This window comes from Drosophila kikkawai, chromosome 3L, assembly GCF_030179895.1.
Source record: "Drosophila kikkawai strain 14028-0561.14 chromosome 3L, DkikHiC1v2, whole genome shotgun sequence".
Taxonomy (NCBI): domain Eukaryota; kingdom Metazoa; phylum Arthropoda; class Insecta; order Diptera; family Drosophilidae; genus Drosophila; species Drosophila kikkawai.
The window spans coordinates 33,456,813-33,480,449 of NC_091730.1; the positions used below are offsets into that span (position 1 = coordinate 33,456,813).

Consider the following 23,637-nt stretch of genomic DNA (forward strand, 5'->3'; position numbering starts at 1 on the left):
ATTTATATTATAAATTATAATGCCGAAAACAGGCACTAAACAGAGTTTCATTACATTTTACCTATACTTATTATGTTTACAGTTTGGCAGTTACAGTTTTACATTCCCAGCTTTACATATTTTATACATATACCGATATGGCAGCTATATGATATAGTTGTCCGATTTACATAAAATTTATACCAAAATTCTAGAATAATAAAAAAAAGCTTATATCTCAGAGTAGATAAAAATAGGTTGAAAAACAACGAAGTTATAATTTTTTTCTATTAATTTCCCGATCGTTCCTATGGCAGCTATAAGATATTGTCGTCCGATTTTCATGAAATTTTAACCGAAATTTTGAAATAATATAAAATGGCCAAATCTGAAAAATGGTGCAAAAATGTTGATAAACAGCCAAGTTAAATCTTGTTTTCTAAAAATTTATCGATCATTTGTATGGGAGCTATATGATATAGTTGTCCGATCCGGCCCGTTCCGACATATATAGCAGTGAGAGTATATAGAACGCTATATGCAAAGTTTCATTCAGATAGCTCTAAAACTGAGGGACAAGTTTGCGTAGAAACGGACAGACGGACGGACGGACAGACGGACAAACGGACATGGCTAGATCGACTCGGCTGTTGATGCTGATCAAGAATATATATACTTTATAAGGTCGGAAACGTCTCCTTCATTGCGTTGCAAACTTCTGACTGAAATTATAATACCCTGCAAGGGTATAAAAAGCCATTGATAATTTTTGGTGTACTTCCCGTCAGTACTGCGCACTTATTCATGGGTTGTGATATTCCTTGTTCCCAGGAAACTACCAATACCTTGTCACGTAGTTCTCTGGCCGGGATAAAATCTCAGTCGGGGCCAAGGAACCTATACAAGAAAATTTATATAGAGGGATGGGACCTGTAGTCGGAATAGTGTGGGTGTGGCAGAATACCGAGGAACGAGGCGCACCATACGTAGAAACGTGAGAAAGATGTCGCAGGCTGCGTATCCGGGCGCAGGACTACGTGGTTTAATGCCAAGAGCCACTGTACTGTCTCATCCGTATAGCCGACAGTGAAAAGGTGGGCCTCCAGCACCACCTGTCGGGTGAACGAATGAGGCTTCGAATGAGGCTGGCGGGTGGCAAACCTCAGAGAAATTGTCGAAGGCGCCCCCTGGTGGGTGAACGCGGGTAGCGCCGTCTGTCGGCCAGGGCCGATCACACCGCGGAGGTGAGATTCGGTTGAGGTGGGGACGGCGATCGTCCGAAACTTCGGAGAATAGCGCCCCCTGACGGGTGTCACGCCGATCGTGAGTTAACAACCCGCACCGCACCAACGCGTGTTGGTCGTGAGAAGGCTCGGACCAATAGGTGGCGTTGTAGGCCGAAAACGCAGGTTGGTCGTGAGGGGGACTCGGACCACTAGGTGGCGCTTTCTAACGAGAATGTATGCGGGTCGTCGCAGCGACTGACGGTAGCGGACTCGGGGCTGAGGGGGGAAGCAAGGAGGCTACTACTCTGGATGGACTCGGAGTCTACGGAAAATCTACTACTCCGGATGGACTCGGAGTCTACGGAATATCGACTACTCCGTCCGTCTCGGTCGAGGTGAAGGAAAAGGGTGAAGAGAAAGGATACCACAAACTACGAAATAATAATAATTACGTTCCACTTTGGTTTTTATGTTGGTTTATTATAATTATTCTTTTGTCTGCCGGGGCCTGCTGCTGCCCTTACAAATAGGAAAAAGGGGGGGAGGTGCTTACGTGACTCCTGGCGACGCGGTTTTCGCGATCTGGCGCGCGGGGATCGATCGGCCTATCGATCACGGTTAATGCGATAGCAAGTTCAGCGGGTCTCTGCGCGGGTCGCGTCTTGGCTAACGAAGTGTTCAGGAGTTGCCACCTAGTTGGTTTCTGGGGTTCGTTTCTCCACTACTAATAATAACATTTGCCGCTTAGTTTGTTTTGTTTTATAAGTTTATAATGAATAATCTATTATATAAAAATAAGTCGAGTTTTCTGCGGGGATCAAATAACTCCATAACGCACGAACCGATTTCCACGGTTTTGCATTCGTTGGAAAGGTCTCGGAATTTGTGATTTTTTGAAGTAAAGAAAATTCAGGAAAAATTGCAACAGAATGCGGGAAAATCATTTTTGCATAAAGCGCCAACACTGACACATAGCATGCCATAGTTCTCTACTCAGTTTATTTTATGACAAATCGAAATTGTGGTCAATTTTGAGTAAAAAAAGTTATTCGTTTCATATCAGTGCAATTGGAAACCAGCATTTGAATTTAGAGTGGTAAGTTGAACTGTGCAAATTATGTGGATTAGAGGTTAAATTAACCGCTCTGCCTATAGTCGAAAATGCCTATAGCACGACGTGTGAACATCGGTCTCCGCACAAGGCATGCAATCCAGCAACAAGTGTATTCACAGAACTTAAGCGAGGAGAGACGAAATGTAGTAAGGGAAAATGCCCGATTGAGACAACGCGTGGGTACACGAAGATCAACTGGTGTGCAGCATCTAAGCGGATCCCAACCAGCGTGGCAGGCTCCTAACAGCAGCCTTCCTCGACATAGCCATCGACCTCAGGACAAATTTAAAGAATCCTGAGATAGAGTGCTAGAAAATATTCGTTATCCAAAGGTGTCGCGGGTGAGACCGTGCCCCCGGTGTTGCCCATATCCATGGAGGGTCCCAACAGTTGTCCTCTCAGAGCCCCAGTTCCCTACCAGGGTGTCAGGCCCGGACTACCGTCCGAAATTGGTAAGGCGGATAATCAGCTTACCTTGAAAAACCCCTTATGGCAATACCACCAACGAGACAGTTTCATCTTTTCTCCATTGTCGGAACTTCCTATTTATTGAAACCATCTTTCCGCTATTCAGTTGGTCTCTACAAGACTTTCGGATAGGGACCACTTAGTTAGTAGTTCTTGGTGATTTTAACATCCCAGGGGCTATTTGGTCCCTAGATAATTCCATTAACCGCAATACACAATACATAAACGGATAATTTGCCGAAGGTGGCGTAACGGAGTTCGCCTGGCTTACTAGTGACTAATATTTACAAGGAAGAAATGAACTTAACCTAATAATAACAATAATAATAATAATAAAACAAAAGTGACTCCGAACTCTCTCTCGGCACGCAGTTGGCGAAGAAAATGGTGCGCCCCAAATTTGGGGCGTTACATCCCCTCCCTACTTCGGTGAACAAAGGAGATGGTTCCCCTTCCGCTGGGTCGGAGGGTGGTCTGATATGATTCTTCCTCGGTCCGTACTCGCAGGCGTTGGCGGGTGTGCTGGGCGGCGGCGAGTCTGGCGGAGATAGTCCGCCACACAACAGCAGGCACACGGCGGTCCGTTTGGTTATATTCCCACCCGTCCGGAAGCGGATAGCGCTCGCCTTCCGGCGGGTCCTGGCTGGTGTGCACGGGGCTCCCTCTCGTCCGTCGATAGCGTTCTGAGGTGGGCTGACGAGGCCGTCGGGGTTCCAGCGTTCTGGGACGGCCCAAATCAACTCTTCGACCCCAGCTGGGATCTGATCCAGTAGTTGCCCGATGGTCCCGGGTGACATGCCTAGGGTGGCACTGAGGGGGCTGGACCTCGGGGTTATCGCAGGGGGTGTGGTGACTGCGGTGGGTTCGAGGACGGCGCTCGAGGTGGTATCCTCGGGCGATCGAGTGGGCTGCGGTTGGTGCGTGTATGGGCAGCGGCTGGTAGGGGACCAGAGTCAGAACCGGATCCCTGCGCCGGAATCGCTGGCCCGTGTCCTCTTCGTCGTCGCTGGACTCCGACTCCCACTCCATTGCCTTGCCCGTGGGGTGGTGTGGGCGGCTGGTACTCGGGTTAGCGTCCTGCATCACAATGTCCTGCGGGAGGGCGTCATCCCGAGTTGTCGTCGCAGGCTTCGAGGTCGTCGGGCCCGGGTTTCCTGGCATGTCGCAGCCGTTGCCTGAGCTGGTGAACGTGGGTACGGCTCTGTCGTCTACGCCTAGGATGCAGGGACGCTCCGGGGACGCTGGAAAGGTTACAAACGGGCTTTCTGAGGGCCGCCACGGGACATCGACCTGCATGGACTCGTACGTCGTATGGACGAGGTACGCCCACGACCCTCGCTGGAACCAAAGCCGCGAGGCGTATTGCTGGCGTTCGGGGAATGCGTCCGCATAGTACTGGGTGTACGGACGGGGCACGAATCCGTTGGTGGGGCCGTCGTGGACGCGACGCCCCTACTCGTCCGAATAGTGCGGCGATGTGCCACGGGTTGGAGGTGGGGCGTGAAGGCCATCGTCATCTCGGCGGCGTGGTGGTGCGCAGCTCGACGCGGCCCGGCGGGATCTTGTCCGAGCGCTGGAGGTTTCCGGTGAGGGTGAGGGCTCTAGACCGGAGCCTCCCGGCTGGCTCATACCCGTCGGGTCTGACCGGTTGGACCTCCCAGCGTACGCCGATCCTGGGCGTAGCCGGGGGTCCCGAGAGGTCGTCGGCTGGCTGGTGACCCTGCTGCTGGGTCCGGGCTCTCCCTCGCTGTCGCTCGAAGACAGCTCAATAGTCTCCATGGCTCCGGATCTGTGGAAGATACAACTAAACTAGCTTAATCTGAGGGGGCCTATGACATGAGACCTAGTGGGCAGCAGCGATAAACCCCTAACTTGCGAGTATCCTTAAGCTTAACAAGGGTTCTTAGGGATATTGGGGCACAGAGTAGGTTAGGGGTACTTATAATCACCCCTCGCTGATAGCAGGGGTCGGCTGACCTCGGTGAGACGGCCCGGGTTGGTCTCCGGCGCCATCTTCGGCACCATCGCTGTCTTCGTCTTCGGGATCGCCTGTGGAAGAAGAATGAAACGCTTTTAAGTCTCCAATATTAGCAAGTCGTCCCTTCCGCTGGCCTGGCAGGCGGATTCGGACGACGTTGGGCGAAGGAAAAGCGACCACTTTGTAGGGCCCGTCGAATTTTGGGGCAAGCTTCGCTGCGAATCCCTCTGCTGCCGGTTTCCAGGTACGGCGACGCATGTTGTAGTGCCTATCCTGCTCCCGGCTGGCTCTCTGCAGGTTATTCTGCACTTTTTGGAACACTTGCTTCAAGCGATTTGCTCTCTGCGGCGAAGAGACTGTTCCAGGGGTCACACTGTCATACCATGATCCGGGTAGTCGTGGCTTGCGGGCTTGGAGTAGAAACGCTGGGCTAAACCCGGTCGACTCTGAGACGCTCGTGTTGATCGCCAGCGACAGTTCAGGAAACAGGCTGTCCCACGTGTTCTGCCCATGTTCCACGTATTGAGCGATCATTGTTTTCACCGTGCGATTGGCACGTTCGGTCGGGTTCTCTCTTGGGCAATAGGGTGCGGTGAACTGCAGCTCGACTCCCATCTCCTGAAGGTAGTCCTTGAACGCCTTACTGGTAAACTGCGTGTCGTTATCGCACACCATCTTCTTCGGAGCTCCGAAGCGACTGATGATGCGCCCGCGGAAGGCTCGTATGAGGGTGGCCGTCGTTGCTTTTCGCAGAGGTACCAGCTCGACCCATTTGGTAAAGAGGTCGAAGAACACAAGGAGCATGGTATTTCATGGACTTCGTCGGCACACAGCTTGCTGTCGTTGTTCCGACTTGAACTTCTGGCAGGGAACACATTGCCGCACATCCCTGGCCAGTAGTACTTCTGGGAGATCCTGATGATCGTCTTGCGTATCCCCAGATGTCCAGCTGTGGGTGCGTCGTGACACTCCTGCAGGATTCGAGCTCGATGTTCCGCGGCGACACAGAGCTTCCATGGGATGTAATCCTGGTCGTCTGGGCGGTGGCCGAGATGCCGGTACAGCTCTCCGTTCTCGTTGATGTAATCCGGGAACTTCTGTGGGTTCTCCCGGACGTCCTTCGTCTTCCTTTGCAGCCACTTGCACTGGAGTTCTCCTTGTGCGAGTATCTGCAGATGTTCCAGCGGTTGTCGCGATAGAACGTCGGCAACCACATTGTACTTCCCGCGTCAGTAATGTACATCATATTGGTATTGCTGGAGCTCCAACGCCCATCTGGCAATCCTTCCGGTGGGGTTTTCTATCTGATCGAGCCATTTAAGTGCCAGATGATCGGTGATGACGTCGAACCTGTACCCTTCAAGATAGCATCTTAGCTTCCGGATTCCCCAGACAATTGCCAAACACTCCTTTTCTGTGGGTGAATAGTTTAGCTCGGCGGCGTCAAGCTTCCGGCTGACGTAGGCAATAACTCGCTCCTGGCCATCGATTTCCTGGGTTAGGACTCCCCCGAGCCCATAGTTACTGGCGTCCGTTTGTAAGGACATCTTGACCGAGAAATCCGGACATGCCAGCTCCGGCGCGTCTGTTAGCAGGGTCTCCAGTAGGTCGAATGCATCCTGTTGCTCTGCTTCCCACTTCCACCTCTGATTCTTCCTCAGTAGGTTCGTCACGGGTTGCACTACCGAAGCGAAGTTTGGCACGAATCGCCATGAGGCATCTCCTCAGTTCCCGTTGCGCACTGCGGCTACCTTGTCTGGATCGGTGTGGATATGATCACTGATCACCTTGATCACTGATCACGTGCCCCAGATAAGCTATCTTCCTTTTGAAGAACGAGCACTTTTCCTGATTGATCCGCAGGTTGGCTCTCCTTAACCGTTGGAACACTTTGCGTAGGTTCTCCGTGTGTTCCTCGAGACTCGCTCCAATGACGATGATGTCGTCGAGATACGCAAATGCGTGTGGATCGAGGTCAGGCCCGATCACGCTATCCAGCGCCCTCTGAAAGGTGGCCGGAGCCGAATGCAGTCCAAATGGCATGACCCGCCATTGAAATAGGCCTCTTCCAGGCACAGTAAACGCGGTGCATGCTCGGCTGTCAACAGCCATAGGGATTTGCCAGTACCCATTGTGCAGATCCAAGGTTGAGATGTATTTGGCGTTTCTCAGACGCTCTAGGATGTGGTTAATCCGTGGTAGCGGATATGCATCCGGGATGGATTTGGCGTTTAGTTGTCGGTAGTCGACACACATGCGCCATTGGCCGGTTTTCTTCCGCACCAGGACTAAGGGGGCACTATGTGGGCTGCGCGACTGCTCGATGCAGCCCAGCTTTAGCAACGCATTCACCTGTTCGTCGATGATCCGTTGCAAGGCGGGGTTTTTCGGGAAGTAGCGTTGTTTAATCGTCCGATCATCCCTCATCGTGATTCGGTGCTCGGCGATGTTGGCTACTCCGGCCATTCCCTCGAATTGAGCTAGTTGCTCGCAAAGGAACGCTTGTACGTGCGGGTGGGTCTCGCTGTCGTTCTCTGGGGGTTCGTGGTTTGGGTGTCGGTGCTCTTGTGTCGGGGTGTTCTCGTTTTGTTTCCCTGTCGTGTTTTCGTTGTGTTCCTCATCTTCCTGTTCCCGCACAGAAAAAAAAATCCGGGATAAAGTCGCCAAAATCAATCCCAAGTGGGCATGATTTCGAGCTAAGGTCGGATTTTCTTAATATAAGAACGAACATACTTAATTTTTTCAATCTCGAAAATTCTTGATTCAATCCCGCTAACCTCAAAAATTTCAATCCCAATTTTTCTTAATTTAATCTCAAACATTCTTAAATTTTAATTTAAAAATTTAAATTTAAATTTTTAAATTAAAATTTAAATTATCAAGAAAAATATTCTTGATTTTTTCGTTCTACCATTTTTTCTGTGCGTTGATACCCCTCGGTGTTGGTATCTTCGCGTGTCTCCCGATGTTCACTGTCGTAATTCTCTTCGCGTGTTCTTGGCGTGCGTTCCCCGACGTGGTGCCCGTGTGTTTCCAGCTCGTGGTCCGCCTCTCGCCTTACTTTGTTCTCCTTGCTTTCGTCTGTGCTCCTCTCTGCCTCGTTGATATCGATTGGTGCTGCAGTCTGGTTTCCTCCTCGTGTTTCCTCGCGTCCCTGGGGCTCTGTGCCATAGAAACTGGGTTCTACATCATGGCTGGCTATGCCTAGCCGAGGTTCGGTTGGTGGTGAGTTCAATGGTCTCAGGGTATCTGCGGGTCCTAGCGTCACTCGTGTTTGACTCTGGGATCCTGATGCCGATGGATGGTTGCGTTGATCGGTATGCATTGGTCCGTTGGGCCTGGTGTTGTCGAGTTCTTCGGGTCGGTGTAGAGAGAGCGTGAGGCTGGCCGTCCCACATCGGAGTGTGGTGCCAAAAGATGCAAGGAAATCCATCCCGAGGATTAGGGGCTCCAGCATCGCGGGCATCACGAGTAGGGGAACCTGAATTGATTTCCGTTCGAGAGTCACATCAGCTAAAAGCAACCTTGACACTTCGACCCGGGATGTGTCGGCGAGGTTGATCTGTGTGCGGATTTCCCTGAACTGGTGGGGTTGCCCCACTACGTCGGCGACATCCTGGATAATTAAACTTCGCGACGCCCCTGTGTCAATGGTGGCAGCGATCCTCCCTCCCTCTATCCTAAGCGGTGCGGTTACTAGTGACTCCCGGGATTGGGTCCCGACGGACTCCGCCGGTCGAGGGGACCCACCCCGTTTCCCTGTGATTGCCGTCGGCAGCACTCGACGGTTCGGACGTCTCGACGTCCGAAGTATTGTCGGGCGTTCCGACAATCGCGGCTGAAGTGTCCTGGCTCCCCGCAGTTGCGGCATGCATCTCTGACATCAATTCGCCGATCAGATGCTAGTACCCGATGAAATTCGCTACGCCGGATATACATCTGATACTCCGGCGCGACGTTTTCGTATAGCCGATTCAGCTCTTGGGTTTCGTCGTAGCCTGCGTGACGCATGAGAACACGAAGGTCTAACATGAAATCTTTGAAGGTCTCCCCCTCCAACTGCTCACGACTCCGAATCCGGTCATCTAAGCGTTGGAGCTATCTGGGGGGAAGGAAGAACTCCAGAAATTCTCGTCGGAAGGTGGTCCAGTCGGCCCCTTGGAGGCGACTCGTCTGGAACCACTTGTCGGCTCTGCTCGTCAGCAGTTCCGCCATAGCCCGAGGAAGAAGCCCTAGGTCAATCCCGTAGGACAAAGCCCGGCCTTCGACCTGCTCAATGAATGCCAATGGGTCTGAATATCCATCGAACTGAAGCCCCCATTTCCGGATTCGCTCCGGAACGCAAACGAATTCCCGACGGTGCCGGTCGTGGCTCGGCTCAGGGTTCATTTCCCGGGGAATAGTCGAAGAAGAAGGGGCGGTGATCGCAAAACTCGGGGCAGGAACAGTGAAGCTCGGGGCCGTCATAGTGGAGCTCTGGGGGGTAGTAGTGAAACTGTGAGTGGAACGCGGCCGTCCCGCAGGAGAGACTCCGGCATTCGATCCTGCATTTTGATTTGTCGACAGGCCACTGGGTCCCGGCCTCTCTTCTCCAGGAGGCACAGGGCTCGGGCCCCGGGTGGTATACCGCCGTTCGAGGTCGGCGAGTCGAGTCCACACCTCCTGTGGTTGCTCGGACTTCTTGATGAGGGCGACGACTCCCTCAGGGGAGAACCCAAACTCTTCGGCGAACGCTCGCAATTCTGTCTTCAAGCGGGTCGGGATCCATAGCTTCGGTGGGTTCTTCTGGGTTGTCTTCGTGCATTCTCTTCTCGTCTCTGGATACCGTTGGGCCACTGGGGCTCTTGGTTGGTTTATGGTCTATGGTTTTTGTCTTTCTTTCTTTTTACTGACACTCGGTCGCGTAACTGTTCGAGTTCGCGAGTAAGCTCGTGGGCTTAGTACCGGGCGCGCGTTCTGGTTCGATGCGAATATGTTCAGGGTCGCGGGCACTTTGTATACTTTTCTCTATTTTTTTTTTTTTTCTCAAATTTTTAGGTGATGTCACTCGTTCCGGGGTTATACACTCCCCATACAGATGGTATTTTTCCTGGTATTTTCTCCCTACGGTCCCTGTTCGGGCGCCACTTGTCACGTAGTTCTCTGGCCGGGATAAAATCTCAGTCGGGGCCAAGGAACCTATACAAGAAAATTTATATAGAGGGATGGGACCTGTAGTCGGAATAGTATGGGGGTGGCAGAATACCGAGGAACGAGGCGCACCATACGTAGAAACGTGAGAAAGATGTCGCAGGCTGCGTATCCGGGCGCAGGACTACGTGGTTTAATGCCAAAAGCCACTGTACTGTCTCATCCGTATAGCCGACAGTGAAAAGGTGGGCCTCCAGCACCACCTGTCCGGTGAACGAATGAGGCTGGCGGGTGGCAAACCTCAGAGAAATTGTCGCTGGCGCCCCCTCGTGGGTGAACGCGGGTAGCGCCGTCTGTCGGCCAGGGCCGATCACACCGCGGAGGTGAGATTCGGTTGAGGTGGGGACGGCGATCGTCCATAACTTCGGAGAATAGCGCCCCCTGACGGGTGTCACGCCGATCGTGAGTTAACAACCCGCACCGCTAGGTGGTGTTGTCGACCGAAAACGCGTGTTGGTCGTGAGAAGGCTCGGACCACTAGGTGGCGCTTTCTAACGAGAATGTATGCGGGTCGTCGCAGCGATTCACGGTAGCGGACTCGGGGCTGAGGGGGGAAGCGAGGAGGCTACTACTCCGGATGGACTCGGAGTCTACTGAAAATCTACTACTCCGGATGGACTCGGAGTCTACGGAAAATCGACTACTCCGGATGGACTCGGAGTCTACGGAAAATCTACTACTCCGGATGGACTCGGAGTCTACGGGAGATCTACTACTCCGGATAGACTCGGAGTCTACGGGAGATCTACTTTAGTTGGAGCATGCAGAGGGAAGAAGAAGAGGAGGAAATCTCGGCCGAAGCTTCGTCTTGTGAGTGTGAAACCAGACACAAGCGTCCGTCTCGGTCGAGGTGAAGGAAAAGGGTGAAGAGAAAGGATACCACAAACTACGAAATAATAATAATTACGTTCCACTTTGGTTTTTATGTTGGTTTATTATAATTATTCTTTTGTCTGCCGGGGCCTGCTGCTGCCCTTACAAATAGGAAAAAGGGGGGGAGGTGCTTACGTGACTCCTGGCGACGCGGTTGTCGCGATCTGGCGCGCGGGGAAGGGGGGAAAAACGCGTGTGGCAGACTCGCGTGGCCGGCGTTTAGCAGAGGCGGTTCGCGTCACAGCGCACGATCGGGCGTGGTGGTGGCGCGGCGGGGCACGGATTCGCGGAGTGCACGAGAGATAACTCTGCGGTGAGATGCGTCACGTGGGCTTTTCGGTCTCGGAGGATGCGGCGACTGGCGCACGTCTTGTCTCGGTGAACGTTGAGAGCGGAAGAGGAAGGGTGAAAAAATTAGTGCTCGCACTTAAGCGACGCGTCGCGCTTATCGATCGGCCGGGTCGCTTATCGAGTGGCCTATCGATCACGGTTAGTGCGATAGCAAGTTCAGCGGGTCTCTGCGCGGGTCGCGTCTTGGCTAACGAAGTGTTCAGGAGTTGCCACCTAGTTGGTTTCTGGGGTTCGTTTCTCCACTACTAATAATAACATTTACCGCTTAGTTTGTTTAGTTTTATCTATTATATAAAAATAAGTCGATTTTTCTGCGGGGATCATATAACTCCAGAACGCACGAACCGATTTCCACGGTTTTGCATTCGTTGGAAAGGTCTCGGAATTTGTGATTTTTTGCAGTAAAGAAAATTCAGGAAAAATTGCAACAGAAAAGCGGGAAAGTCATTTTTGCATAAAGCGCCAACACTGACACATAGCATGCCATAATTCTCTACTCAGTTTATTTTATGATAAACCGAAATAGTGTTCCATTTTGAGAAAAATAAGTTATTCGTTTCATATCAGTGCAATTGGAAACCAGCATTTGAATTTAGAGTGGTAAGTTGAACTGTGTAAATTATGTGGACTTGAGGGTAAATTAACCTTGGTCCTTGATCAAGACCAGAATTTCCCGGATAGTTCACCAACGCTTTGATCCAAGTATTTCTGAAGTAAGTCGACACTAAAATCGAATCGCTGCAGAATTACTATCCAATCGGGACCAGCGGTGGGAATATTCTCAGCTATTGCCAGCCTGTCTTCGTCCCCGATTTTAACTAATTTAATATTGGGCACTTTCGAATGGTTTACTAATACAAATTGTGCATCTGAGCCTTGGGAATTTGTAGCATTTGAGGCAAGCTTAGTGTCCTCTTCTTCGGACTTAACCTTTCAAGAATAATTGCAACAGAAAAGCTGGTAAGTTGAACTGTGAAAATTATGTGGATTTGAGGTTAAATTAACCACTTTGCCTATAGTTCAAAATGCCTAGAGCACGACGTTTGAACATCGGTCTCCGCACAAGGCATGCATGCCAGCAACAAGTTTGTTAACAGAACTTAAGCGAGGAGAGACGAAATGTAGTAAGGGAAAATGCCCGATTGAGACAACGAGTGAGCACACGAAAATCAACTGGTGTGCAGCATCTAAGAGGATCCCAACCAACGTGGCAGGCTCCTAACAGCAGCCTTCCTCGACATAGCCATCGACCTCAGGACAAAATTCAAGAATCCTGAGATAGAGTGCTAGAAAAGATTCGTTATTCAAAGGTGTCGCGGGTGAGACCGTGCCCCCGGTGTTGCCCATATTCGTTTTGTCCACTGGAGGGTCCCAACAGTTGTCCTCTGAGAGCCCCAGTTCCCTACCAGGGTGTCAGGCCCGGACTACCGGCCGAAATTGGTAAGGCGGATAATCAGCCTACCTTGAAAAAACCCCTTATGGCAATACCACCAACGAGACAGTTTCATCTTTCAAAATATATGTTCCTGAGGAATTCTTTGACAAACTATGCTCTGTCCAAAACTGACCAAAGCACGTGATTGTCAAGGAATTCGAAGCAAAGAAAGAGAAAAAAAGGACAGTTGGAATTACTCATCCTAGGCCCGATTTAACCAATGCGCCTTCAACGTCTTCCAATTCCGTCCCAAAAAATTATCAAACTTCCCTGGCAAAGGAAAGCGTCGGACTGGCGAGGGAAAGAGCAGAAATCGTTCCTGTCTCCCTAAGAGCGCTCCAAAGCGAGCTAGGGAGGGGCTGACGCAAGTGCAAAAAGCTGGTGGAGGACTAATTCCACAACCTGCAGAATATCAAAAATCATGTGCAAAGAGCTCAACTAAAAACTCAATCACTACGTACTGCATCTTCCGCATATGGATTGCAGAATGTTAGTAGGTATTCTGACAGTTCACTGCCTGTCTGCTGCACATGCAGTCAAGCTGGGTATTACCTACTGCTAGACCTATGCATCAGGAACGATGTAGGGAGAACGATATAGCAAAGACATCAATATATACACCGACGGCTCCAAAATGGATGAAGGAGTAGGAGCGGGCATATACTGTTCAGAGCATAAAGCTTCCACATGAGGCGGTCAATTTGTTCGTAGACAGTCAAGCGGCGATAAGATGTCAGTGAGGATCTACTGGGTTTCCAGCTACCAAGGCATTGACTGTAACGAGACCGCGGACGAACTGGCAAAGGAAAGCGTCGGACTGGCGAGGGAAAGAGCAGAAATCGTTCCTGTCTCCCTAAGAGCGCTCCAAAGCGAGCTAGGGAGGGGCTGACGCAAGTGCAAAAAGCTGGTGGAGGACTAATTCCACAACCTGCAGAATATCAAAAATCATGTGCAAAGAGCTCAACGAAAAACTCAATCACTACGTACTGCATCTTCCGCATAAGGATTGCAGAATGTTAGTAGGTATTCTGACAGTTCACTGCCTGTCTACTGCACATGCAGTCAAGCTGGGTATTACCTACAACGCCAAATGCCGGAATTGTGATGAATCCGAGGCAACCGAAACCTTGAAGCATCTCATTTGCAAATGTCCGGCTCTAACGAGGGCAAGGATGAGATGCCTAGGCTCTCCGGTTGTGACATCGCTTGAAGATGCCTCCAAGAGGAAGCCAGGCGAACTCCTTGCCTTTGCGAAAAACACCTTGTACTTTAAACCCGCATAAATAGTCTCTAGGTCCATACAGGAACTTCTCCGGATGGCTAAAGGCCATGTTGACCTATGCATGGCCCCATGAGGGCCATCCGGATAATCCTAACCTAACCTAACTGCTCAACACATTATTTAGCGCAGTGCAGTGTGTGTTTAGACAATTTGGAAGATCCCACTACAATCCGATCTGTCCAGCTCAGCACAGTGCAAAGCAAGAAACTCCATGTCATTAGGTAAACTCTTAGTCCACTGCAAGACACCCGATTTTCTTCTGAGGATCGTTGAAAATAAAAAAAATTTGGATTTGAAATATCTATTATACTATCTTATATAAATACATATCTTATATAAATATAAATATGTTAAAAATCACCAAAATTATAAGTTTATTCTAAACAATTTCCCATCGTTTCTATGGTAGCATTACCATATAGTCGTTGATCCGGCGCGTTCCAGCTTATGTCGTAGTGAAAATAGTCAAAAGATTATCTGAAAAGTTTCATTCAAGTAGCTCCAAAACTGGGGGATTAGTTTGCATAGAAACGGACAGACGGAGGTGGCTAGATTGACTCGGTTGTTGATGTTGATCCACAATATATATATATAACACGGTCGGAAATGTCTTCTTCACTGCGCACAGTGGCCGATTTGGCTGTTCTAGCGGCAGAAATGGAATTTCATAAAAAGTAACGATAAATTTACCAAGTTTGAAATTTTTATCAAATCTTTACCTAAGAAGAAATTAAACTTTACACCTTTAATTAAATTTAATTTTTTATTTAAATTTTTTTTTTAACTTTTAATTTTTTTTTTCAATTTTTAATTTCTTTTTTTAATATTGAATGAGTTTGTATTTTGTTTTTAAAGATGTTATTTGAAAAAAAGCCACAAACAAATATATTTCAATTTTCCGAGTCTGAATCGGAATTTTCTTCTTGCATATGTAGTCTACAAGTAGATTTTGACCTTTAATGTCAAATGAAACTGCTTTGCTCGAACTATTAGCCGCACATTTGTTTAAACTTGTTATTAGTGGATCCGACGATACCAACAATAAGTGCAAAAGATCCTTCATTGTGTTAGACCGAGAGTTTTTACGAGTATGGTTCAAGCGAAAATTTCTTAAGTAATGTTTGCTGAAAATATCCTAAACTTTAGCAGGGGCACGTAAGGGCAGCTGATCTTGGTTAATTTACACACTAGACGAACCATAGTTTAGCACAGTTATACAGTTTTTGCGGGCTGGGACGAGCTTCACAAAGTCTACAGAAGCTGAAACATGCTTTTAAAAAGGGGGCTACAAACATTGATGGTTTTAAACATAAACTACAAATACAACATCTACTCACAGGTCACAAATCATTAATTTTCTTATTCTACATACCTTGGGCTTTAAGAAAATGGAGAACTTGTTTCAAAAAAGGTGAAATCTAAAAAAATTTCGCAAATATGAAATAGAGTGCAGCAACCGAGGTATAAGCTCTGAAAAAAAGTGTGCTACCATATGTTGACTTTGATTGTTAATATCTGATCTAGTTAATCGCTATGATCGGTTTTAGTATTTTTTGTGTAGTTATGATTATATTACTATCGATAGAAAGTAAAACTTTTATTAATTTTAACAGTTGAAAATATTCTTAATCTGCCGCTAGAACAGCCAAATCGGCTACTGTGCTGCGTTGCAAACTCCTGACTATAATACCCGGCAAGGGTATAAAAATACAATTAAACCACACCGATTTTTTTTTTTATTTTGAAACAGGACCAGTTTATTTATTAAATCTGTAATAAGAATACAATAAAAGTAAGTTTTTAAAAAGCAAGAATACTCCTGTTAATGGTATTTAAGTTCACTTGACCCATTTCCTGTTATTCCAGATAACAACTTTTTAGTAAACTCTCGAAGTTGTAAAGGATCCTCATTATTAAAGTCATCCATTACAGATTGCATTTGTTCCTTGAGTCCATCTGCTATCGATGTAGTTATGCGGTCCTTAAATACATTTGTGATTGGGCTTAAAATAATGCCAGTCAGTTGTCTTATTAAACGTTCTTGGTCCAATTGCACATGGATGTTACTGTTGAAAAAAATAATGTAAGTTGATCTTTAAAGTTCTTCTGTAAAAAATTCTGAATTGTAAAATTAATACCTTTTAAATAAATAATCTTAAATACTTATTTTTTTATTGTAATAATGTGAACAATTTTATCAATTTTTATACCCTTGCAGGGTATTATAATTTCAGTCAGAAGTTTGCAACGCAGTGAAGGAGACCTTTCCGACCCTATAAAGTATATATATTCTTGATCAGCATCAACAGCCGAGTCGATCTAGCCATGTCCGGGTGTCCGTCTGTCCGTCCGTCCGTCTGTCCGTTTCTACGCAAACTAGTCCCTCAGTTTTAAAGCTATCTGAATGAAACTTTGCATATAGTCTTCTATATACTCTCACTGCTATATATGTCGGAACGGGCCGGATCGGACGACTATATCATATAGCTGCCATACAAGTGTTCGATAAATTTTTAGAAAAAAAATTATAACTTGGCTGTTTTTCAATATTATTCCATAATTTTTAAGATATAGCCATTTTATATTATTCCAGAATTTTGGTAAAAATTTTATGAAAATCGGACGACTATATCTTATAGCTGCCATAGGAACGATCGGAAAATGAATAGGAAAAAAATTATAACTTCGTTGCTTTTCAACATATTCCTATCTACTTTTAGATATGAGCTTTTTTTATTATTTCAGAATTTTGGTAAAATTTTTATGAAAATCGGACAACTATATCATACAGCTGCCATATAAACGATCGGTAAATGTAGAGAAAATGTAAAGCTGGGAATGTAAAACTGTAACTGTCAAACTGTAAAGATAATAAGTATAGGTAAAATGTTATGAAACTCTGTTTAGGGTCTGTTTTCCGGCATTATAATTTATAATATAAATATGAAAACCAATCTGCAAGGGTATACAAACTTCGGCGTGCCGAAGTTAGCTTCCTTTCTTGTTTATGTTTATTTTTATGTATTTGCTCAAATAAAAATAATTTGAAAACTGAAAAAAAAATTATTTTTATTTCAAAGTGTAACCGCCACGCGCTACAGTTAGTATATTTCTTGGAATGTATGAAATTGTGTCGGTATTTTGGTATATTTAACCATGAGTAGCTTTGGTTTATGTCGTTGCATTTTCGCAGACGCAGCTCGACGCAGCCGATGAAAGTTAATTCTGGTCCAGGAAAGATCAACGTAACTTGTAGACATAGTGTAGTCGGTGGCTTTCATCGGCTTCAGAAGTTATAGACTACTTTAGGCAGAAAAAGGTGAAAAAAATGGACACCTGGCAGGTAGCGATTTACCTGTACAAGCCCAAACCAAAGTGCCATTTTTTTTGGGTTAATTAACATGAATGTATCTATAATTTAAAGTAAAAACCATGACATTGGTTTTATGGTTTTTGTGAAATATTACCTAAGAGTCGATTTTTTTTTTTTTTCGATTTTTGCAACGCTAATTGTTCGAGAGGCGCTACTGTGCGCCGCTGAAGATCACTGTAGCTAAGCAAAGCGAATATATTTACGCATCTAAGCGTGGCATTGTGCGTTTGCGCAATGACCACGAAATAACGCTGGAGGACGTGCTGTATTGCGAGCAGACTGCTGGAAACTTGATGTCGGTGAAGCGCCTCCAAGAGGCGGGAATGTCAATCAAATTTGACAAGGATGGTGTAACCATTTCCAAGAATGGAATGACGGTAATCAAGAATTCAGATATGTTTGGCAACATTCCTATTGTTTAATTTAAAGCATATAATATACATGCGAAACATAGAAAAAAATTTTTGGTTATGGCAAGAGAGGCTTGGTCATATAAACAAAACTAAGTTTCGTGGGCTCGCAGGGTCTGGAACATGCAGAGAATTATGAGGCAGAGTGCTCAAGTTAATATTTTTATTGCAAGACGTTGATGCACTATGTACAGTACATATCAAGTGGAACTTGCGACACCAAGCACGTGCTTGTTCTGTTAGTGGCTATTAACGTTAGATATTATTGTGTACAAATCGTTATAATTTGCACAGAGGACTCTAAAGGGTTCATGCAGTTCAAAGGATGTTCTACAGTGGGGCAAAACTAATGGTAAAAAGGACCTAGTGTTTCTTATTGGTACATGAAAATTTAGCTGACCGAGCAAGTCAGTACTTTCCACGTCACCACGGATTAAGTTGTATATGAATGTAATACCTAGCATGGTTCTACGATTAGATAAGGAGGGTAAGTTAATTAGTAAGAGTCTACTAGAATAAGACGGTAACCTCTGGTTTGCATCCCAGTTTAAACCGCGTAAAGCGAAAAGTAAGAAGTTCTTTTGAACCGATTCTATGCGTTTACTATGGACGCCATACTGAGGGCTCCAAACGCAGGATCCATATTCTAAGATAGGACGAACAAGTGAAGTATATAACGTTTTTGTAACATAGGGGTCATTGAATTCCTTCGACCACCGTTTAATGAAACCAAGCACACCCCTGGCTTTATTCACCATGCACGAAATATGATCGATAAAGTCAAGTTTAGGATCCAGACGGACACCTAAATCATCAACTATATTAATTTTTTCCAAAGAGCAGCCGTTTAGCGTATAAGTTGCAGGCTTAGGAGTGACACGGGAGAATGTCATTAGCTTGCACTTAGAGCCGTTTAAGTTTAATAAGTTCACGCAGCACCATGTTTGAAAATTGTTAAGATCTGTCTGTAAGTCTGATTGGCAAGTAGCATCGTTATATTGCACACAAAGCTTGACGTCATCAGCATACATAAGTACTCTGGAGTTGGTCAAAACTTCGGGCAGATCGTTGATAAATAACGTAAACAGTAGGGGACCCAAATGACTCCCTTGCGGGACGCCAGATGTAACCCTAAGAACATTAGATAGTTTATTTTCGAAAAGGACCTTCTGCGTCCTGCCATTTAGATAACCTGAGATCCAATTAAGAAGATCAGTCGGAAATCCCATTAAATCGAGTTTCCGAACAAGAAGAGAATGGTTAACAGAGTCAAATGCTTTACTGAAATCAGTATAGATTACATCTGTCTGAAAGTTATTTCGGTATTCCTTTATAATAAAAGAAGTAAGCTCCAACAGATTCGTTGTAATTGATCTTCGCCTAATAAAACCATGTTGACATGGAGAAATAATTGACCTACACAGGTGCTGCAGATGAGGAGTAATAACATTTTCGAACAGTTTAGGGATGGTCGACAACTTAGAGATACCTCTGTAATTGTTGGCATCCAATTTGCTACCTTTTTTGTGGAGAGGAATAACAAATGATTCCTTCCAAATAAGGGGAAAGTGGGAGGTTTCTAAGGATAAGGTAAACAATTTGAGAAGTGGATTGCACAGGGCTTCGGCACAATTCCTAAGCACACAGCCTGGTATTCCGTCGGGACCTGGTAAAAAAACTGGCTTAACACGATGAAGATCCCTAAGAAGAGAGCTTTCGTCAATGGTAGGACTGAAGATTTGGTTCGATTTAGGGATGATGTAAGGATAAACCTGATTTGGGTCTATTGAGTTGGAGTAAGTGGTTTCAAAAAACTGAGCAAAAAGATCGGCTATTGCCTGATCATTATCTGCAGTTGAATTACCAAAAGAGTGCGAGGACGGACGAGTAATGGATTTACGCTTGGATTTAACAAAATTATAAAACTGTTTTGGGTCCTCAGAAAACTGGGACCTGCAACGAGTCAAATAATTATTGTAGCACTGCGCGTTATACACAGTAAAAGTGGATCGAGCTGATAAATAACTAGATAGGACTATTTGATTTTCTATTTTTGAGGCGGGTCAACTCTTTGGTAAACCAAGGAGGCTTGTTTGATGTGGACGGACAGTATAACGGAACACAGTCAATAAAAAATGAATTCATAACACGATAAAAAATACCCACGGCTTCCGCCATGTCAGTGCATGTGTATAGATCGGACCAGTTGTAATTAATTATGAAATTATTCAGCCGTACGAAATCTGTCTTGCTAAAGCAGTAGACTTCTTGGGCTGGACTATCAGATTTATTCCGTGAAACAGTCCCCATGTCGATAGTCACATCGAAAGTGGAATGATAGGGATCTTCGGGTTGCGTCAGGGGCGACACCCTAGCTAAACTAACTCGTTCAGGATCTGAGACAAAACAAAGATCAAGCAAACGCTCTAAGGAATTTCGAACACGATTGACTTGGGACAGCAAAATGTCAAACAAGCCAGCAATAAAATCATGATGTGTTGTGGTAAGAAGTGTATTAGTGGAATTATCTAGGGACCAAATAGCCCTTGGGATGTTAAAATCACCAAGAACAACTAAATGGTCCCTATCCGAAAGTCTTTTGGAGACCAACTGAATAGCGGAAAGATGGTTCCAATAAATAGGAAGTTCCGACAATGGAGGAATGTAGGAACATGTAACAAAAATGGAACTACCATTGACTGATAGCTTCACGCAAAGGAATTCAACATTGTTGGATTCCTCGAAAATTATTAATTCGGACGTGAGAGTGGAGTCGACCGCTATAAGGACACCTCCCCCACGTCTGATAGGCCGATCTAGCCGGTATACTGTGAACGCAGCTGGAAAAACTTCGGAGCTCAGAATCTCCGGCTTTAACCAGGTTTCTGTGAACACAATAACTTGGGAAGCAAATGCGACGCTGTCGGAATACAATTTAGGAAGCTTACTGCGAAAGCCTCTTGCATTCTGATAGGAAATACCAAGGGAACTGGTTAGTTTTTTGGGACGGAATTGGAAAACGTAGACGGAGCATTGGGCAAATCTGGCCTAGGAAGAGTAATTCCTACAGGCCGCTTTTTATTTTTCGTACCTTCAAACTCTTTGACAACCACATACTGTGGCCAGGTTTCGGCAGAGCATAGAGTGCCAAAGACTTCGTCAGGAACATTTATCTTGAAAGACGAAATGTTCCTAGGGTAAGAAAATTTAAATTTTTCCACCTTAATTTTTTCTCTATCGACTTTTACTTTGCCTTGGATAAAAGCTATGACATCTTCCGATGTCTGATCAGGGGAAAGCCGCGAAACAAATAACTGTTTTCTTGGTGGAATTGCCGTAAGGGGTTTTGGCACGGCAGACTGAGCCACCATACCACTTTCGGCCGGTAGTCCGGGCCTGATACCCTGGCAGGGACTGGGATTAGGGCTCTGAGAGGGCTGAGACAAGAGTTGGGACCCCCCAGTGGACAAAACGGAACTGGGCAACACCGGGGGCACGGTCGCACCCGCGACGCATTCGGATACCGAATCTTTTTTAGCGCTCGATCTCAGGATTCTTGGAATTTGTCCCGGGGTCTGGGGCAGAGTCGAGGGAGGCTGCTGTGCAGTGCCTATCACTGGTGGCTGGGATCCGCCAGTATGCTGCCCACCAGTTGCGGTTTTTTTGCGCCTAGGAGACTCATGTAACAGCTTGAGGCTATTAAATTGAGTATCCAGCGCCAAGAGCATATCTTGAGTTTTGCGAAAACTCAATAATAGCTCTTTAAAACCACCCCTGGTTTGCCGCATAAAAGACATCATTTCCCTCTCCACCTCGCGGCAGGCCTCGCAGCAGTAACGTACGCCGATATTTTTGGCCACGTCATCTACTGTCCGTGCAACAACGCCAATGCACTTGGCATGTACTATGTTGTCACACAGCCAACAGGTGATGGTGAGTTCACCGTAAGTAATATTTTTCTTACAGTTTTTGGCGAAGCAGACCATATTATGGGACATTATAAGGACTTACCACTGTACTTCCACTATTTAAGAGAGGGTGCAAGGGATTAAGTGCAGCGGCACTTGATGAGCGGGGGGGCAATGAGCAGGAGAGCGAGAGATAAGCGCTGAGTAGAACCGTTTATAGCTGTCGCGGCAACGCAAACAACAACAAACGCTAAAGGCACAAAAGGGAATGCAAAAAGAGCAAAATGCAAAGCAACCGCAGTAGCCCAAACTAAAATGCAATTTAAATTGAATTAAATAGCACAAAATAAACAAGTAGCATGCACACGCGAAGTGAACGGGAATTATTTGAAACACCAAATATTAAATGTTAGTAAACCCTGGAGGTTTTTAGACAAATTCTACACAAATCGGGAGCGCAAGAAAAAAACACGTCCGTTCACTTTGAAGGAAGAATGTAATATGATTTAATATTAGGCGAATAACTTAGCAATTTCATATTTTTGAAGTGGGACTCCGCAGTCTGAAAACGTTTGGATAGCTCCTTCAATCCAGCCGTTAGAGACTGAACATCAAGATGAGTTTGCCTCATAAAACTCCTCATATCTGATTTGAATGCAGCTTGGGCACGTCCAATCCAATCCGGCGTGATTTTTCATGCGATCCGCGATACGTGCGCTGGTCTGCCTAAGATCGGCGCAGCCACGGTGGGCGATATTGTCGCAGAGCCAACAATAGACAGTGGCCTGACGCTGGGTAATTGCGGCCGTTTGAGCATTCAGTTGCACAACAGGTAGCCATGATTAGTTTAGTAAAAAATTTTTAATAATTTGTTAAAGGCGTACGAGTCTAAGAATAAAAGGAAAGTATTTAATTTGCGCGACGAAGGAGCCGATCAAAACAAAAAGCGAGTCAAAGCTTTTAACTAAGCACTGCAAAAGTAGTGGTTTGCGTATATGTATGCGGTATACAGAAACACTTGCACCAACAACAAAGCTGGACCGAATGCAGCGGTAAGCGGTAAACGCACAACCGAGAAAAAAAAGGACAAGGCGAATAGAAAAATAATAAACCCGAATTAGTTTTCGGGGATTAAAGTCACTGTCTTCATATAAAATGATTCAGATGTTAAGGTTGTGACGACTCGACTGGCCGCCACAAACTTATATATATATCTCTGTAAATAATACCCTAAAATTAAGCTAAAAACTAATTATGTAAATATTATACCTAAAATTAAGATTAGAACTAAGCACACACAGACACACACACCCACACAGATCAGGGGAGGTGAAAGTGAAGTTGCCGAGTACGGATGCACCGCGGAGGCGCTCCCGCGTAATCCGCGTTGTGTGTGGGCTGCGGCATGTCCCCAACGAGCCTGGGTGCAGGCCGGACGAGTGAGGCAGTGGGGAACACTCACCTGCAGCGGCAGGCCTTGGATGTCCACGGATGACCAAGTAAATCCGAATTACAAATCCTGTGATTTGGGCCGGCGGCGAGAGCGGAGAGAGTGGTGAGAGCATTCCTTCCAGTTTCTTGCCCCATTGTTGTTGCCTCCTCCAGTCCAGTGCAATACTCCTTCCACGGCGAATGTGGCTGCCCCCGCAGCACATGCCAGTCACGCCAGCTGATGGACAGATCAGCTGCGATCCAGTGTTGGGTAGCCCCCAGCTCTGCATCGGCCTGGCAACCCCTTGCCGCCACCAGGTGGCGCTGAGCGGATCCACCCAGCAGTTGGCGCTAGTGCGCCAACCTTAGCTGACGAAAGCTGCATGCTACAGCACGTACATGCCAAACACCGATCCAGGAGGTAGCATACCTTTTAGGGCTGCTGCTCCTGATCCTTGGCTCGAGGAAGTGGGATCATCACGAAACTCGTGATCAAGGCCCGCACAGGGGATTAAATGGTGGTAAAGGTCAAGGAGCCGACCAACAGCCAACCCCTCCGCTCTGCGGTCCACCTTTAAAATCGGGGCTCTGGCGACCGAGCAGGGGCGGTATAACCCCC

The 23,637-nt window shown here is 46.6% G+C and overlaps 1 protein-coding gene across 5 annotated transcripts in view; it reads right to left on the reverse strand.

The window, feature by feature from the left end:
* Positions 1-15,630: 15,630 nt before the first annotated feature.
* Positions 15,631-23,637, reverse strand: part of LOC121502702 (uncharacterized) — a 151,443-nt gene continuing 143,436 nt past the window's right edge. For all 5 annotated transcript variants that reach the window (XR_005991062.2, XR_011444897.1, XR_011444896.1 and 2 more), the window contains one exon: positions 15,631-15,962. Coding sequence is in view for 2 of the 5 variants with exons in the window: in XM_070285407.1 (XP_070141508.1) it covers positions 15,928-15,962 (35 nt within the window). In the remaining 3 variants the exon portion in view is untranslated. The remainder of the gene's footprint in view (positions 15,963-23,637) is intronic.